The following is an 18,065-nucleotide window of genomic DNA, read 5'->3' as shown; positions in this document are numbered from 1 at the left end:
ACACAGTGGAGGCATGAGAGAACTATACACAACTTTAAAAATCCCAAAAGGAAATGAAAAACAATTGCCTGCAGAGAAAATGATCTATATAAGTGCTGGGATGTCACAGCAGTGGGTTGAAAATACCAAAATCCTCTGCCATGATGTTGCAGTACGAGTATACAGTGTTCAAAAAGGTAAATAGTTGCTAAACCATACACAACGTAAGTATTATTTACATTAGATGACATGACATCAAACAGATATGAATATCCAGTTATGGTGGTTATTACAACAAAGTCAATTACTTGTATGCAATCATTTCAACATTTCTTCTTTTGAAATATTTATTTTTAAAATTTTATTTGGGGGTCCCTCCTTCACTGCACCCCTACCCAAAGTCCCCAAATACCCTGTTTGACCCATTAACCCTCAAATGCATGTACCAAATTCAAAGTAATTCAAAGTGTTTGCAACAAAGTAAATTACCACAAAGTAATTAACTTAATTGAAGCAACCGTTGTGAGAACTCTAGGACATAGAAATGGATACCAAACCCACTGATGGAAGCCTCCATGAGGTTTATGTCACTCGATGGATGGGACTAGGAGAACATCCCATAAGATTTGGTTCCGGATCAAACTATCTGCATGCTTTAGAAAATCGAAAACAATAATTAGTCTCTGCACTCTCATAATAAATTCTTATGATATGCAGATCACGATAACCGGTAAGGTCAGATGTAGCCCTTCCAGTATTTGTAAAAAATGTAGGGTGATGTTGGATCCAATAGTGCATCCACTAGCCACGAAACTTCCCTCCGGTGTTTCAAATTAAAGTACTTGAAATAAAATTCCTAAAATTGTTCCCTTAGTGAAATCCTTCTATGATAGTTTTAAGCAAAAACACACATGGAATAACAGTAATCCTTGTTTCCGTCTTACTGATAACAGAAGCAACCACAGACATCTTAGCTCTGAAATTCAGCATAGGAATTTTACCATTTGTCCACGATTTGGAGTTCTGCAGGGGTGGCCTCTAACATTGCATTCAATCAGAACATATCTTAACTTAGACTGGTGATGTACCTTTTACAAGGTAAGCATCAGCAACCAATGATTGACCTCCACCTTCACACGTCCAGTCATACAGATGAAACCAGCATCAGACATCACCTCTGGACAACCCCACTGTTATCTGCAAACAGTGTAAAAACATCCAAACTGACTGTGCACATCTTTCAATATCAGTACAGCATTAACATCATTAATACATTATCAGATATGCAGTTCTTACATTAACAACTGGCCACCCTTGTACCTTCCCTTAACTTGAATGTGGCCAGCCGGACACATAGAGGTGCCCTATTCCAACCAATAGTAAGCCTTTTAACTTGAGTAGGGGTTTCAAGTAGAATTCAATGTGAATGTCTTGAATGAGAAAACATGGCTGACAAATGTAGAATCCAGTCCCATTATTTGTGTGCAGTTTTTGTTTAAAAGAGAATTAGTTTATAAATGAAGTCTTAAGTGTAGACTCTGACAATGATTCCATAATATACGTCAGGCATAATTATTGCATTGTCATACACCTACTCAGCATAATTAACTGCTAGACTGTGAAAGTGCAGGAAGGACATATTTTATGATTAATTTATCTGGGTCTTTCTTAATGGTGACAGCTTACTCACAAGAACGATTTCATATTGGTAGCAGTTGTCTCTGAGAACTGACATGAAGAGGTGCAGAATAGAGCAATATATGTAATTCAACTTTATCGCAATATTAATATCTTTTCGAATGGCCTCGGTTTATGCCTCAAGGTCACTTGAGTCTCTGTCTTAAAAACCTCCATCATCAGGGATGGAACCACCTTTGTGGTTATGCTTTCATAATGGCCGAGGATGGGGAAAGATCTTGCCCTGGATCACTGTCAGGGTGGTCACGGGTGCCTGGATTCATCAGGCTTAAGTGCTATACAAATATTATAATTTAAATTCAGTTCCATGTTATTTATTCAAAAGAGACATCCACAATGCTATCCGCATCACCTTAAATCTAACCATCAAACTTGTTATTTGATTCCTACTGTAATCAGAGAAGTAAACATACTGTGGAATTCCTTGAGTTCTTAGCCTGGGGCCTTTTGGGATCCTCTGTGACATGATCACAAATCTCAATTTGAGATCCGGGATAATCCCTGGAAAAACAGTTTGTTGCTCTGTGCGGCTTGGAGCTCCCCTCAATGTGATGGTGGATCACATTGTGTGAATCAGGACAATCTGGCTCATGAGAATTCGCTTCAGTGTAGGACTTGAGTGCCAGTTCCTGTTGCTTCTTCTGAAGCTGTTTGCTTAAGTTCCTGACCAGTATTTTCACATGCGCCATGTCGTTGTTTTTTTCACGCAGCAGGCTCTTGGACTCTGTCAGCTCCACCGACAGGACATTGATTTCAGCCTCTTTCTGGGAATTCTCGGTTACCAGCTCTGCCACCTTTTGGCTCAGGTATGCAATTGACTCCTTGGCATCACGAAGCTGTAAAAGAAGAAAGGGATATTCTATGACAAGGATAATGTAACATACACACACAGGAAGTAGATAGATAGGGGTTGAACATATTCAACACCTTGCCATGACTTCTCTCTTCAATCATCCGTGCCACACAATCAAGTACATGAAAAAGGTGCATGTTTGTAAATCCCTCATAACATAACACACATTTCCAAGATTTAGTTGACTCAGGTCCACCTTGTGAAGTTTAAAAATGTTCTATATGGCTAAGGTGGGACTAAGAGATTCACATCTGTAGTTTAGTTTTTCAAGCCTTGGGAGACCTGGTCCCAGGGCGAGCACTGAAATAAGTCCAGCTGCTTTATTCTGGGCCTGATGCAGTTGGTTTAGTTGTTTTTTCTTTAGTTGGTTTGAAAGAGTAGTTCAGGAGGAGACATTTCAACTCTCCCACACAAGACAAAATGGGTAACACCATTACACCGTTCTTCCGCCAAGTTTTGCAGGCGGGTCACATATATTACCGAACCAGTGGGGACAGCTGCCTGAAGGTCTAAAGAAATTATAGCCTTATTGGGGACTAAAGAGTTGATAATTATTTCCCTTTACATTTTTCCTGAGGGGTAAAATGGCATTGGGAGTTAAGGGGTGGAATGCAAGGCCCAACCTATTTCCCTGGTTAGTATGGTGACACCGGGTCTCTGGCCCAGGGGGTTTTTCAGCTCCTAACTCTACTGGGAAGTGGGCTGACTCCATCTCAGTTGTTAATGGGGATGGCGGGTGGATAGACTCTCCTACGTGGGCCAACTCTGTGTCAGGTTGTACACATCCCACCTCTCAAACCATATGTGGTGAACCAGAAGAAGTAGTCGGATGACTTACGGCCTCATTACGAGATTGCTGGTAAGTCCCTGGTAGTATCGGTGGCTTACCGGCAATCTCGTTTTACCGTTTCTGCCGCCCGATATCCCAGTATTACTGGGTAATTACGGGTGGTAGAGCAACGATAAGTTCCCATTCCCATGGAATCCTACGGAAACCACTGAAGGGCTGGCACAATTGTTAATGTCCAGTAACAATGCCAGAGCTGGTCGTACCAGCATTATTTCCAGCATTTATACTCACTTGTAATGAGGCCCTTAGTGACATGTTCAATATGGTTTTATTCAAATAAAAAGGAAAACTCCTAACTTGCCCTATTTCAAGAGGGAAGTTCCCTACCTATTAAAACTAAAACTAAGGGTGCTTGTCAAAGTCCAAAATAAAACTCTTCTGTCTAAATCCTAAACAACTAACCGGCCCTACCACTTTAGAAAAATACCTAGCTTAAAGGAAAAAGGGGGGGCTTCCATAATAGTCTCGGTATGGGCTTCTGTTTGGCCGAACTTGGAATGGACTTGTTTTCAATCTTAAACTTCCTTTAGAAAACAATGGTACAGTCTTCACAATCTTCACATAGAGTCTGTTGGTAACAATTCTAAATAACTTCTGTATGGTTTTCACTCTCCACCTTGACAAAAAAACTGTTGCTTATTTAGCTTTTTTCAAGTTTGATTTAAAATGTCTAAATCCCAGCAGGATTAGTCAACAAGACACTTCTCTTTCTCCCACTTTTGTGGCACTGGGACTCCCCAAAGTCCCGTGGTTCTCTGATATGTGCCTTGTATCACAATTATAGTATTTAACTTTTAGGGTGTCTGCTCATTCAGGTAGTGTAGGTTTCTGTGGCCTCATAGACTTAGCTGGCCTTGCTGCAGAGCATACGTCTTTCTTTCACTCTGTTCCCAGTAGGACGTCTGTGTGTCTGTCTTTAGTAGTCTTGTTGGCTATTCCAGTCTTGATATACAATGTTCGTATCTCTTTCACTCTGTTTTAGCAGGCAGTGTGCCCGTTAGCTTCTTTTACGTTCTCATGCTTTTGGAGGCTGTTCCAGCCTTGATATACAATGTTTGTATCTCTTTCCCTCTTATTTAGCGGGCCTTGTGGCTGTTAGCTTCTCTGAAGTTCTTGTGCTTTTGGTAGCTATTCCAGCCATAACATACAGTCTTTGTATCTCTTTCACTCTGTTTTTCATATCTGTCTCGGTACTCTGTGAAACCAACTGCTATGGGCCTCACTTGTCTCCACAGAAATCGATAGCGTCTGTGTTCCTGACGGTATTTCCTTCAGTGGAACTGGCACTTGCTGGGTGGAGCTCGGAGTCCCAGGCACCTCTCCTGTCTCTGGTCTTGGTGTCAGTTGCTGGGCACCCATCCCACTGCTGCTCTTCAGTGATCGCGCTACCAGAGAAGACAGTTGTCTTCCCATCATCAAGTCACCCGCCGTCCAGTCTCCAGCTAGTGGGTCTCAGTTTGTTCATGCCACTGGTGGGGGCATGGCTTTGGCGTGGCTCTGCCCCTCCAGCACGTTGCTGCTACAGATGCTCGCCTCTGCGGAGCGGTTGCTCTCCTCCAACCGTAGGAATCTCTCTTCAATCAAAGTTTGTCATGTTTTTATATACATCATCACAAACACAAGGGTGTGTCCTTCTTCGTTGACTGTGGCATTCAGGTAAGATCCTGCAGTACCTGCAGTCAATACAGACAAAGAAGGATCTTTATTGAATATAGTAATTACAGGAGATGTCAAAGTCTTTCCAACATCCATATAAGCAGACAAGGTGGTTTGGACTGGGAGTTCCATCGTGGAAGGGGAGTCCATGTCCCTGAGTGGGGAGTCACTCCCAGTGAAGTCACACTTGCCAATACCCCTAGGAAGGGTCTTACTGAGCGGGCTCACCTACCTAGCCTCAAAAGGGGTTTTCTCTCCTCGGGGGAGAAGGGAAGAATAGTCTGGATTTGTCACATCATACATTCTCTACCTCCCCTATTGCTGGCTCCCTCTCCCTTGTATCTCTGCTCCCCTCACAGTGTACTAATAATAATAATAATAATAATAGTTGGTAATCACTTTAAAGCAGTACCATATAGTCCCATTCAATCTTTTAACCTTTGTGTTAGTGTCTCATGATTGACTGTTTCACAGGAAACCGATAGACCTGGGAGTATTGGGGCTGTTAATGTATTGTTGTCAAGTGCTTCAAGAATTTCCTCTTTCATAAAAAGGTGAGTTTTTTCTGTACCCCTGTACTTCATTGTTAAGGATCAGTTAGTTGACAGTTATCTTTCACAATGAAAGGAAAGTTAGAAATGGGAACGTAGTTTTCAGGTATATCTGGGTCTGCTGTTCACATTGTTTCCAGAAGATAAAGCTTAAATGACTGTTGATTATTACTAGAATAAAAGAGAATAATGCAGTGATGAAGAATTGAATACATCTTAAATGCAATAGAGATTTGAAACCTAAACAATTAGATTGATATGCTTTTGGAGACAGATACATACTCATTAATGCATATTGTGGAGACTTTCACGATTATTTGTAAGATTCATAGTTTTATCAAAATCAAATGCAAACATATACAGTAAGTCCAGAACTAGTGAGGTATCGAATTAAGTCTACCTCCTACCCTTTGGAACAATGGATAGCAACATCATCTACAAAGGAGAACTACAAACTGCTATCACAGTTAGTTAAATCAGAGAATTTCCATGGTTTTGCGAACCCTATGTCAATAGTTTCCATCACAATAGTATTTTTACATACCACACACGACTCACGTGAAACATGTACATTTAGGGATTCAAACTCTTTTTGTATCTGTAATACATAGTGACACGTAATTATTTGAAAGTTGCTTTTTCAAATTTATTTGCCTATTTTATTTTTTATATGTGAGAAATCTATGGGTATTCTCATTCCTAAACCCTTTGGATCCTCTGTGCAGGTGGCCAGGGTAAGGCCATCGCTCTTGGATTCCGACCATGGGGGTGGAGAAGTGAGGGAGGATCACCTGGGTGGAGGGTCCTTGGGGACTGGGTATGGGTGGCCCTTGGGCCAGACCCCTTTCCCTACTGATGACCAACCCAACACTTCCGTGACCTTTATAGGTTATTGTAATTCATCTACCCTTGTTTCCCCACATGTAAACCCTGACAGTACTGAGACGAAGAAGAGGCAACTAAGAGTAATGAAGACTAAACTCGTTTACCACTCTGGTATTGGGACGAGGAAGATGCCTGTTGAGAACAGTGAAGGTCAGGCATGTCCCTTTAATTGTGATCAGGCAGGGCTGATTTGGCATCCACACCTGCAACCTGTCAAGGGTGTGCAGGTGTATAAAAAGAGACTAGACCACCATCAAAGAGAGTGACAGGATAAGCAGCAGGAAGGCCAGTGTAAGTAGCAGGGAACTTTAATTAGAAACCACACTGAAACGCAGAGGTCTGCAGAGAGAGGTGGTCTATGGAAACGTGGCGTAGGAGCTGGGGCTCCATGGAACAGACCGAACATTGCGAATGGAGCCATGTGGAGAGGCTGTCCCTTTCCCTGTGGTGAAGGTGCTTGTTTCCCTGCATCAGGAGGTCACCACAGGAGCGCCTGAGGGGCAGGAGTTGGACCACTGACGTGAAGAGCAGAAGGTTGTATGATCCACTCTGCTTGGAAGCCTGTGAACGCGACCAGTGAGTTTCTATCAATTGAGAAACCTGGTGCTTGAGCGTTTGAACTTGTCTGTTCGAGGAACACTTTGTATCGTTGTGGTCGTGTGTTTGAGGAAACACATTTTAGAAGGCCTCTGATTCAATCCATTGTCAAATATTGAAATATTGGGAATACTTTATATCGGAGTGGTCGCGTGTTGAAGGAAACACATTCTCAAAAAAAAAATCACAGAATGCTGGACATTTCGTTTGAAGTGAATTAAATAAATATTACACGGCAGGTTGAATGGAAAGTGTGTTCTGAGGGCAACCCGTGCCTATTAAATACTGAACTAAATGAAAACCTTAACAAGTACAAGCAATATCTATTGGATGCCAAACTGAGTGAAAGCTTTACATAAGAGCAGAGCTGTTACATATCAAGTTCCGAAGTAAAACAGAACTTTAAATTTGAGTAAAACCATTAGATGCTGAATTCTAAATGAAACTTTAAATCCAAGTGAAACCAGTGTATTCTGTATTCTAAAATGAATGACGTGAAAACTGCATATAACAGAAAATTACATTAAAAGCAGAGTTAATTAAAACTTGGAAGTTTATTCCAACACAGCTACAATTTGTACACAAAAAAAACCCATAAAAACAAGGCAAAAGCGTGACAAAGAACTTTAAAAAGACAAAGGATCATTTTTGTGCTGTTGAAGTTAAGTCTTGAGGAAGGGAACCCTGAGACTTGAACCATTTATTGACTTGAGACCGGAGTCCCAAGGTTTTTTTGTACTTGGAACTGTGTTACTTGGAACTTGGGGAAGGGGAACCCGAGTACTGGTTAAAACTGTATCATCCTGAACTCAAGAGAGGTCATTTTGAGACTTTTTGCTGGGGGTTTCTTTGGTTATTCCATTTCTACCTCCCTTCCACCCATAGAAGATCCCTTATTAAAGTCCTATCAACCCTACACCGCTGATAAACCAACTAGAAGTCCAAACCCTGTGGCATCTCAAAGCAGCATCTCCCAGAACCCCGGTTTCCCTGTTCCCTACCTGCACTCTTCCGGCCATTCTTTTCCACGCCCCTCTACTCAGTATTTCCCAAGCTTCTCATTTGTGTAGAAGAAACACTACTGTTCCCACAACTCCCCTTGTTTATTTTGTGAACCCTATCAATCTCATACCTTTGTTTCTAATCTTCAGAACCCCCAATCTGCTCAGATAAAATACAATTCCCATGATCCCCTATGTTCTGTCCTCCATCCCTTCATTCTCGCCCATTTCACAAACCCTACCCATTTTGTTCTTCTTAGTCTACAACTCAACCCCCTTCTTACAATCGCACCAATTCCCCAATTCTATCCCGTAGGACATTCCGATATGCATACTGTTTTACGGACTGGTAATAAAGCTGTTTACCTGACATGTCCCGACACGAAGGTCAGGCAAAGCCAGGCAGTTAATTTTAATCACACACACCTGATGGCCCTTCCTTTTCCCCACAGGAATAAAAGGTGGAGCAAGAAAGCACAAGGCGAGAAAGGAGGGCATAGCATAGCATAGCATAGATCACGACGAGACGGCTACCAAGCAGCAGTTCAACACAAGGAGAAAGGCATCAGGAAGCAAAAGGGTGGCAAGGCCGAAAGTCACCTTGCCCTTTTCGTCACAGACCCACTGAACCTTCACTGACGCGAACCTAAGATTGTGAACAATAGCAAAGTGCCCTGCAGCAGATTTGAACGGTACACAGGGCAAGTTTATGCCAATAAGGTGGAGCAGAGGAGGCGCCTGCGCCTGTGGTACCGGCCTTGACTCCAAAGAAGCAGAAACCCAGGTGATTAAGCATAGCCGGTGAGTCAAGGGGAGACTCGATAAAAGCCGGGATGTGTTGAGTGAGAATCGCAAAGTGCCAAGTTTGAACGCAAGACATTGAACTGTGAATGAACTGTAAAAGGTGGTTAAGGGGAGACCAGATGAAGAGGGAAACCAGCATCATGTGGGTGCTAACTCGAGAAACGCTAGTGACTGCCCGTTAGAAAAGAACTACATAAACCAGAAGGCCATGGGAAGGCCGCCAAAGGAACTCAAAGTGGTCTAACGTGTGGGTCGAGTAAAATACCTGTACAATCGAAAGACTTTGATCCACAAGTTGGCTAAAAGTAAGGGAAGTGAATCCCGTATTGTGAATGAAAGAAAGGGATGCGAATCCCGTGAATATATGAGGAGGATCCGAGCCCATATGAGGAAGATCCGGGGTGAAGGTAAACTCAGCACTGACAGTCGTGAGAGGTCCGAGCCCGACCGAGGGAGATCCAGGGGTGAAGCCGTCACCCCAGGGCTGGCAGTCAAGAGAGGTCTGACCCCGAAAGAGGGAGATCCAAGGAGTAAGGCTATCACCCAAAGTATATGAGAAAAGAATAAGAGAGGCACATAAATATTATTGAAAAAGAGGGAGCTATCACCCAAGGACACGCATTCAAGAAAGGGGTCCGAGCTCGACTGAGGGAGATCCAGGGGAGGAGCTCTCATCTAACAGAAAGCGATAGTGGAAAACTATACGTGAAGGGTCAGCCCAGAAGAGGGGGAACCAGGGGTGAAGTCATCACCCTATTTGAACTTTGGAATACAGTTGAGAAGGGTCAACCTAGAAGAGGGAGACCCAAGGGTGAACGGTTATCACCCTAACGAACTTTCGTTTGTTAAAGGAACTTTTATTTTGTTGTTTGAATACGTCAGGTCGCAAAGGCACGAGACTTTCTAAGGAAACCAGAATTGGCCATCGACAGTCCTGAGAACTGCCATTGGAACTGTCGCCTCGTGCCTGTAGAAGCCTGAGATCAAAGTGTGCTATAAGCTCCAAGCTCCAACCTTACCCCGTGCTTAAAACATGGGGGAGTGAGACCCAGGCTACCGCCTTCTGACTTATTATTTGAGAATACTTCTTTCTTGAAACTTAACCCTACACCCTTGTATTTAGAGTAAGGAATTGGCAATAGGTTTTCTTAGTATAGGCCCTTTAATTTGACTTGACGCCAGTAGGACTGCCTTATTTTTCATTTGATGGTTGACACCTGTCCCCATCTTAGATTTAGGTTTAGATTAAGTATTTTTTCTACCCGCATACCACTTTCATTGTTCAATAAACACCCTTGAACTGTGATCACTTGTGTCTGTCTTACTTGTTGTCTCCATGAGTTCTTCACTGTGTGTTGGGTTGAGATGGCTACTTTGGTATGGTTTTAAATAAAAGAATACAGTTTACTTGTACACTATCGCAGTATTACAGTTATAACCTAACGTTTGCTTACCCTAAAAAATATCTGATAATTTGTTCTCATATATCAATACTTCATAAATCTTACAACAAATAATCAATCCATCTTTCATATGAACCCAACATTCAACTTGACAAAGTAAATATCATTAGTTTGGAACATGGTTTAATCAAATCTATGTCGTTATTTAGGCAAAGATCCAAGCCATAATATATTAGATCAGATCTTTTTCTATAGCACTAAAGAACCAAGCCAACATGCGTTTTGATCCAAGAGGTCTTTTTCAGGGCTTATTTTGGCAGACTTAAAAAGCTATCTCATTACACTGTGTAGCATGTACATTTATTCCAGTGTTCAACTTTTTTTCATTATACTGTGTAGTTTTGTACATTTGATTGAATGCTCATTTTCCCAAATATCTTTCTCCTTTGAAATTTCACTTATTATTGAGTTGTGTTACATTCTCTAATTACAGTGTTTAATCTCAAAACGTCACGTCTTAAAAAATTCTAATAATGTTGCTTAAAATACAATTTAAAATTGTACTGAGGAGGTGATATTGAAATGTACATGGAAAATCATGTATACGTATTCATATGCACTCCATTTATATTGTCAGGTTCTTGTTTTAGTCATAAGCTGTGAAATGCCTGAAGGTTTTACTAATTTGAGATTTCACAATTTGTATATGTCAATAGTTAAATGGTGTGCTTTATTTTCAAGCTTCCATCAATTGGTTATCTGCAATATTTTTTAAATTATATTTAGTATTATATCCTGTCACATACTTTATTTCTAATTAGTTAAAGTATATGCTAGCTTACATCAGTTTTTTAAAATTATATTTCACTGCGATTTTGTATCTCCAGTTTCCATTATTATCCACTAATTCTTCTTTTTGTCAGCTCTAAAACCAGTAACATAGTTTTTGTTGTAGAATTTAGTGCTATCCATATTACAGTGATTCTTAAATGTCTGGATCACCTAAAAATGGGCTTGCTTACCTTATAATGTTTTAATCATGGTTCAATTTGATGAATATATGACATATTGACAAACAAGAACAAATTATCAGATATGTTTTAGCACACACAACCATTAGGTTTTGACTGTAATGCTACATGATACCGCACAGGGAAACTCTATTCTGTTATATACTTGCCATAACTACCACTTACTTGTGTACTGTGATGATTCGAGGGAGATCGTCACCTCTCCCCAAGAGGGAGTCACCCCCTAGGGAACAGGGTAAATGGTATCCCCCTATAGGTGACTCCCTCCTAGGGATACGTCCCCCCCTCATCCCCCAGTTACTAATACCTTTGCTGGGGCTAGGTTTTACAATAACACTATACACCCTTTCTAATGTCTGACTTGTCTTCTGACCTTAGATGTGCCCAATCTCCTGCAGGAAGGACGAGTGAACCACCCGAAAGACTCTCAGCAGGCCCCATGGAGTTTAACCCTGTCAAAGAGGCCAAAGGAGATGTGGCCAGAGTGTTAGGAATCCACAAGTGTTCGGCATAATCTACCCAAGGTGTCCTTTCAAGGTGCTTTAAAGAGCCGTTTCACACACAGAAACATTGCCACGTCCCTCTGACGGTGAAGGTTGCCTTGGCAATGTTAGAAGCCCTTGTATTCAAGCCGTCGCTCGGCGGTGTCCGCTGTTGCCAAGGGGAATGGCTGTTCATGCTGTCACGTGTCACGTAGCACGCTCCACCTTTCCTTTTGAATAAATACTGCATTTACCCGGGACCAAATGCTTCTACTTTAAGTTGTGTTCCTGTTTTTGCTCCTTGTTTTTTGCTATGTTATCTTGGATTCCTGTTTATTGACCTGGCTCTGCTTTCTGGATTTGTTCCCCGTCCTGCCCTTCAACTGCCTTTCCAATGATCGACCCGGCCTTGCTCACAGACTTGTTCTGCCTCACGTTTTGTACCTCCTTGGCCCAATAATCACAGACCAATTGCATGTCCCTGGAACTGCCTTTTCTAACTGTTTGGATTCCGTTACTGCCCGCACGCTGCTGTTGCATGGCACCCCTGTGAGGGGCCATGGTACTTTCCACGGGGTTGTGTGGTCACATGGTTACCCATGTGACCAACCCAATAAAAGGTCCGAGCCGCTTCCGGCTCGGCAGTCAAGAGTGACCCTGACTCCGCGTGTGTGTGTTGTGCTGGCGCCAGGATGGCGCCTCGCCACGTGTGCTGGGCCCATGGACGGGGCCCAGCTTGAGGACGGTGCCCCTGCCGGGCAACGCCGTCCGGACGGTGCTCCTGCCGGGCAACGCCGTCCCAGTGGGTCCCCAACCATGTGAGGCGGGTTGGGAATGCGACCCCGGCCTTGGTGCCCCCAGAGCCGGGGCTGAGGTGGCCAGGTGGACCTGCCCCCCTGTGTGGAGCTCCGGTGTCCCCGGAGCCGGTGGGATGAACCCCCACCCTTCATCCCGCGGCGTGATCGCCGCACTTCAGTGTGTGGTGTCGGGCGCTACCCGACACGAGTATGGGGCTGCCCGGTGGACCGGAGCAGCCCCCAACAGCTGCTATCTCACCTTTGTTTACTGGACGTCTTTGCGGCTCATTGTGGACACAGTGCACGGACTAGAGACACTTCCTGATTAATTGTGCACCTTCCCGATCGATAGAGCATCCTCATGGCTTTGGGAATGAGGTCCCACTAACATTCCCTCATTCCTTTCGCTTACGTTTCCTTGACTAGATTTCTTGGATCTACTGCTGCTGTCCTGGACTTCCGACATCCCAAACACTGGTAAGGTTCTATTAAATCAGGGTTACCTTAGATTGTGCATATCATTGGTACCTACCCTATTCTGTTCTGTCATTAGGAAACACTTGGTTTACATCCATCTTCCAAAAAAACCTTTGCTGATGAAAACACCACTCCAAGGGATACGTTCCTCAATCTAAAGGACTAATTCATGCCACATATTGAGGTCCCTAATTGCTGTTCTTTTCTGATTCACAGCGGGTGTCATTTGTGTTGTGTTTGCGCACTGGTCTTCCAATAAATAAACCCCTCTTTTAGTAATTTTAACTTGACAGAGGGTTGCATTGATAGAAAGAACACCCTCCTGTTGAGGAGACCTAGACATATCGGTCTAGGTTCTTGGTGGGGATTTGTGTCTGGTGAGTCACAACACAGCGAGAGAGGGAGAACGCCAGTGTCGGTGGGCAGGACCGAGATTTACACCCGAGATGCACACAAGGAGAGTGCAGCAAGGCGCAGCTGACGGACAGCCGGAGCAGCCCAGAGAAGCCATGAGAATGCAGAAGAAGATTCTAGGAAGGCCAATGCGGAGTCTAGCTGAAATATTGCATAACCAAATCCTTAAAGACTGTACTTCAAGACACAAGGAGAAGACCCTCAGAAGACTGACGCAGAGCCAAGCGGAAACATTGTGTAAGCGACTCTGCACAGACCGAGTTGCAAGACCGAAGGAGATGAGTCCCGGATGGCAGACGTAGAGCGTGGCTGAAAACTTGCATGAGCAGCTCCGCAATGACAGGAGAGCTGACCAGACTCAACTCTCCTCCAGAGGAACTACGGTCAAGGCAGTCAGGTACAAGGTGGCTCAAGTAGAAAGGGAGGCAGCGAAACTGAGAGAAAGAGGGAAAAGAATCCAGAGTTTGGAAACACTAAGAATACCCCTGAGGAGGAGAGGAGAAAGGGAAGAACCCGCAGTCACTAGACAGTGAGAAAACCCCAGAGTGGCAAAGAAGCAGGAAAAAACTGAGTGTTAGGAGACAAAGAAAGGCTTAGAGTGGGCAATGAGGTTAAAAGCCCCAGAGTGGGGAGAGTCTGAGAGAACTCCAGATAGGGGAGGAATCTAGGAAAGAACCCATAGTGCAGAAAGTTAGAGTTAACCCCGGAGTTGTGGATGGAGGAAAGGAGGAGCCCAGGGTAGGGAGGTAGAAAGATTGAAAGATTCCCCAAAGAGAGAGAGAGCCCTGGACTGGAACAGCTGGATAGCATTCCAGCACCTCAAGAACTTGCTATTTTGTACTGGAATTATGGGCAAAAAACTTCACTGGAAGGGAGGGAGGGTTGAGGGTCAGAAGCCAGCAGCCATCCCTACCAGTTAATACAAAGTTCCTCCATTTTTTGTGTTATTGTTTTTTTGTTGATAGGGAAAATGGTTAGGTTACAGTAGAATTCCGGGCAGAGGACTGTATTATATTTATTTAGACCTCCCGACGAGCACCCTTTTGACTTTCTTCTTTTATAGAATAGGGCTTGAATTGTGTAGGTTTAGGAAAAGAGTTTCAACTTTGACAGAAAAATAAAACTCTTTAACAATTCCTTATTTTCCAAGTCCTGATTCTGACCTACCACAGTACACACTACACTACACACTAAACTTAAAAACTTTAAAATACTCATGGTGCAAACAATATGTTTTTTGTCCAAATTTACTAATGTGTGGTTTTAAATAAACCATACCAAGTTTCAAGCTGATGGATCCCTTGAATTTCTATTGTCAAACTTTTAAAGAGAGCCCTCTGAATCCTTGACCTTAGTCCACACACTACACTAAAAATACATTTATTATTTCTGTTCATTATTAGATTCTGTTTCATCTTTCCTCTTCTTCCTATCTCTATAAACATTGTTGTTATATCAATGTATGCTTCACTTCGATACATTTAAACAGTATTACATATCTTACAGTATCCAATCTCACCAACATTACTTTACTTATTTCTCAATTGTATCTTAAATAAAGACATGTGCACTCAAATTACAGAAAGCAGTTAAAGAGTGGCCTTTAATTAGATGGGCGGTGGCGTGAAGGGTAGCTTTCAATGCTGAAGTATGGTATTTGGGAAGAAACAGAGCAGAGCCTTCGCTGCTTCCTGTTCAGAAGGTAGTGGAGTAGTATAATTTGGTGGTGGTAAGGGGTATTAGGTGTGGTGCAGTGGATAATTTGGACATGATTTTCTGCTATTCAATCACTGAACATTTCCTGCCTCATCTTAACTGTTTCACTGTAAAATATATTTAGATCATGAAATAGAGCTTGTCTTTCACTATTTTGGAGATAGAAATCTTTTGGGACATAAATCTGGTTTCATTATCAAACAGATAGATTTTGTCATATCTGATCTGCAGATTTCCTTATTTTCCCTCACTCGTTCACACTTCTTATTTTATATACTTCAACTATGATATTTTGAATGAAGCAGAGTCTCTCTGAATGTAGTATTTTTTTGGTTAGAACAAGCCATGGAATCATAGTGTCCATATGGGCATCACATTTTGTCAACAACTATCTACAGTTAACGGACATAGAAATGGGTGCATGTAGGGTAACAGTGGACCCTTACCTCACCTGCGACAATGGCTTTTCTAAACATATTTTGAGGGTGTTGGTTACTTGCCTCAAGCAGATGATGAAATCCTATGGAGCAATGGTCAAACCAAATCACAGGAAGAATTTGCAAAATAGTAATTCCCTCCTTTGTTACAAGGACAAATTTAAGAGTATGCCTTAGTATATTTGTGGGTATTTTTTTATCATTTGTGATAACCCAAAGCTATCCAGGCTAGTATGTTAGTGGCAAGATAAAGTCTGGGTCAGCCACACATTTGATTTCTCTATTATTGTTTGATGAGGACTTCTGTACTCATGGAGTGACTTCTTGGCTTTGGAAGGAGTAACAAAGAGGAGAAAACAATAAAATACCACACTACCTAGGTGAATGGTAAACAGTCTGGTGCTTTCAGAGTAATGGCACTGAAAGAAAGGATTTATTTAATGTCTAACAAAAAATCAAAACTGTTGCACAGGATCCTTTGTAGCATATCTATTCAAAGGAAGATACAAACAGTTGCCAAATGTTAATAGATATTGAAAGTTCGATTTTGATCCCACTATCACTCTGAATGAACAGCTGTTCAGACATTTGGAAGAATGATACTTACAATGTCCACTACACCACGATGACTTGAAGTACCTGTTTTTAATGTATTTATTTTTATAGTGTGTTTCAGTTTTACATACGCTTTTCACACTCACAGAACAAGTGCAAATACATTTGCATACAGTTATAAACATATAATACATATAAAAGTTCATAATGTAAAATACAAAGAAGAAAGAAAAACACCAATATAAAGTAAGATATACAACTATTTCACTGTATCTTTAAAATCTTCTTCTTACAAATTTGGTCCATTCCTACCAATGTTTAGATGTTTATATCACTAATTTGTCCAGTTATCTATTACATTGTAAATTAGTTGATGTCATTTTATTACATGGATTAATGCTATGTAAAAATCTAGTCAGGGCAATCTTAACAGGAACTTCTTTTTCTGATACAATACAATACCAAAAATAATCAGTTGTTATCTATTCTTCGGAATGTACGAAGCTCTGACATAAAGTGCATCTTAATTGATTTAAGGCCAAGCACCAGATCACCGTTTTCTACTGTACAGTAAGTCATTTTCTTCTGCATGCTGACCTCTTAGGCTACAGTTCTCACCAGTAGGGAATACGTACAATCGTAAATGCATAAATTCATCACGCCAATATGCATCAGGAAATCTTGTTAGGTATTTTGGTATTTCATCAATACCTCTTATGTCCATAGATAAATGGGTGTACATTTTATATTTTAAGATCACTTCTCTGGTTTCACACCAGTCATTTATGAACATTTTTTTCTTTACCTTGTTTGGTGTTATAACAAGCATGTTTGTGGTGGAGTCTATGTTTTTTAAGATCTTCTCACAAACTGTTTTTAAGGGTTGCAAGGGTCCAGTTTGTCATTTAGCATTCGGATCTGAATATATTCATATAGTGTATTTTTTAGGGGACCATTATCTGTGTATAGAGTACCAACCTCTCAAAGAAATCAGTCCCAGTTTGTGTGACTAATAACTGCTATAGGGACACAATTAGGTAATATTAGCGATCCCCTCCAAATGATGCCTTCAGTTTTGTTTAAATACATTTTTTCCATCTGATGATTTATCGCAAGACTATACTTAAGAGCTGGTATAATTTCACTTTTGTAGAAAACCTGCCATAGTTTAATCTGCCTCACTTGGCAAATGTATCTTTTTACTTTGTAAGCTATGTCACCAGTAAGCGCTTTTTTTGGGGGGAATGATCTCAATATGAATTCTAAATATGTACGATATTCTACTGTTTTTTTAGTATCTATGAGAAGATCATTAGCAACAGTAAAATCATAAAAGGCATTAATTAATCTTTGCAGTCGTATTTGGGTGTGATCTAGCAAGATCATGTCGTCTGCATAAGTGAGCCAACAGATTTTGTTGTTCCCCAATTTTGTTGATATAAAAGCAGTATTTTCCAAGTAATCACCTTATTATCAAAGTTGCAGTGATTCCAATATTATATGGGTTGATGAAATTTCAAACAACAACTGCCCTTGCAGAGAATAATTGTGCTATTAATATGCTCTACAACAGAACTTGAGCTGTGTAGACTTCCCTTTGTCCTCATGTGTAAAGAGAAGGTCCTCCTATGTCAAACACACACAATATACTGTGAACCAAAGTAATTCTATGGGAGGAGGATTTCCACTTGGGGACAGATTTGTCCTCCCTGTTTACATGCATATGGCATGAGTACAGTTTGGAGGCAGCTACATTATTTCAAAGGGTCTAATATTTCTGCTTAGTGGAACACACTATGTTCATTTCCATGTTAGAGTTCAGTGTTAGTAATTTATTTATTTATTGGATATTTATAAGGCACTTATACAACAAGTCAGT

The 18,065-nt window shown here is 41.6% G+C and overlaps 1 protein-coding gene across 1 annotated transcript in view; it reads right to left on the bottom strand.

Annotated features, from left to right (window-relative positions):
- Positions 1-403: 403 nt before the first annotated feature.
- The window catches only part of LOC138565897 (putative leucine-rich repeat-containing protein DDB_G0290503), an 88,473-nt gene continuing 70,811 nt past the window's right edge, over positions 404-18,065 (bottom strand). Inside the window, exon 3 of the mRNA XM_069643033.1 lies at positions 404-2,513. Within this exon, the coding sequence (XP_069499134.1) occupies positions 2,073-2,513 (441 nt within the window). The 3' untranslated portion in view covers positions 404-2,072. The remainder of the gene's footprint in view (positions 2,514-18,065) is intronic.

This window comes from Ambystoma mexicanum, chromosome 2p (assembly GCF_040938575.1).
Source record: "Ambystoma mexicanum isolate Mex_15411 chromosome 2p, UKY_AmexF1_1, whole genome shotgun sequence".
Classification (NCBI taxonomy): Eukaryota; Metazoa; Chordata; class Amphibia; order Caudata; family Ambystomatidae; genus Ambystoma; species Ambystoma mexicanum.
This window is presented reverse-complemented; position numbering and strand designations above follow the sequence as displayed.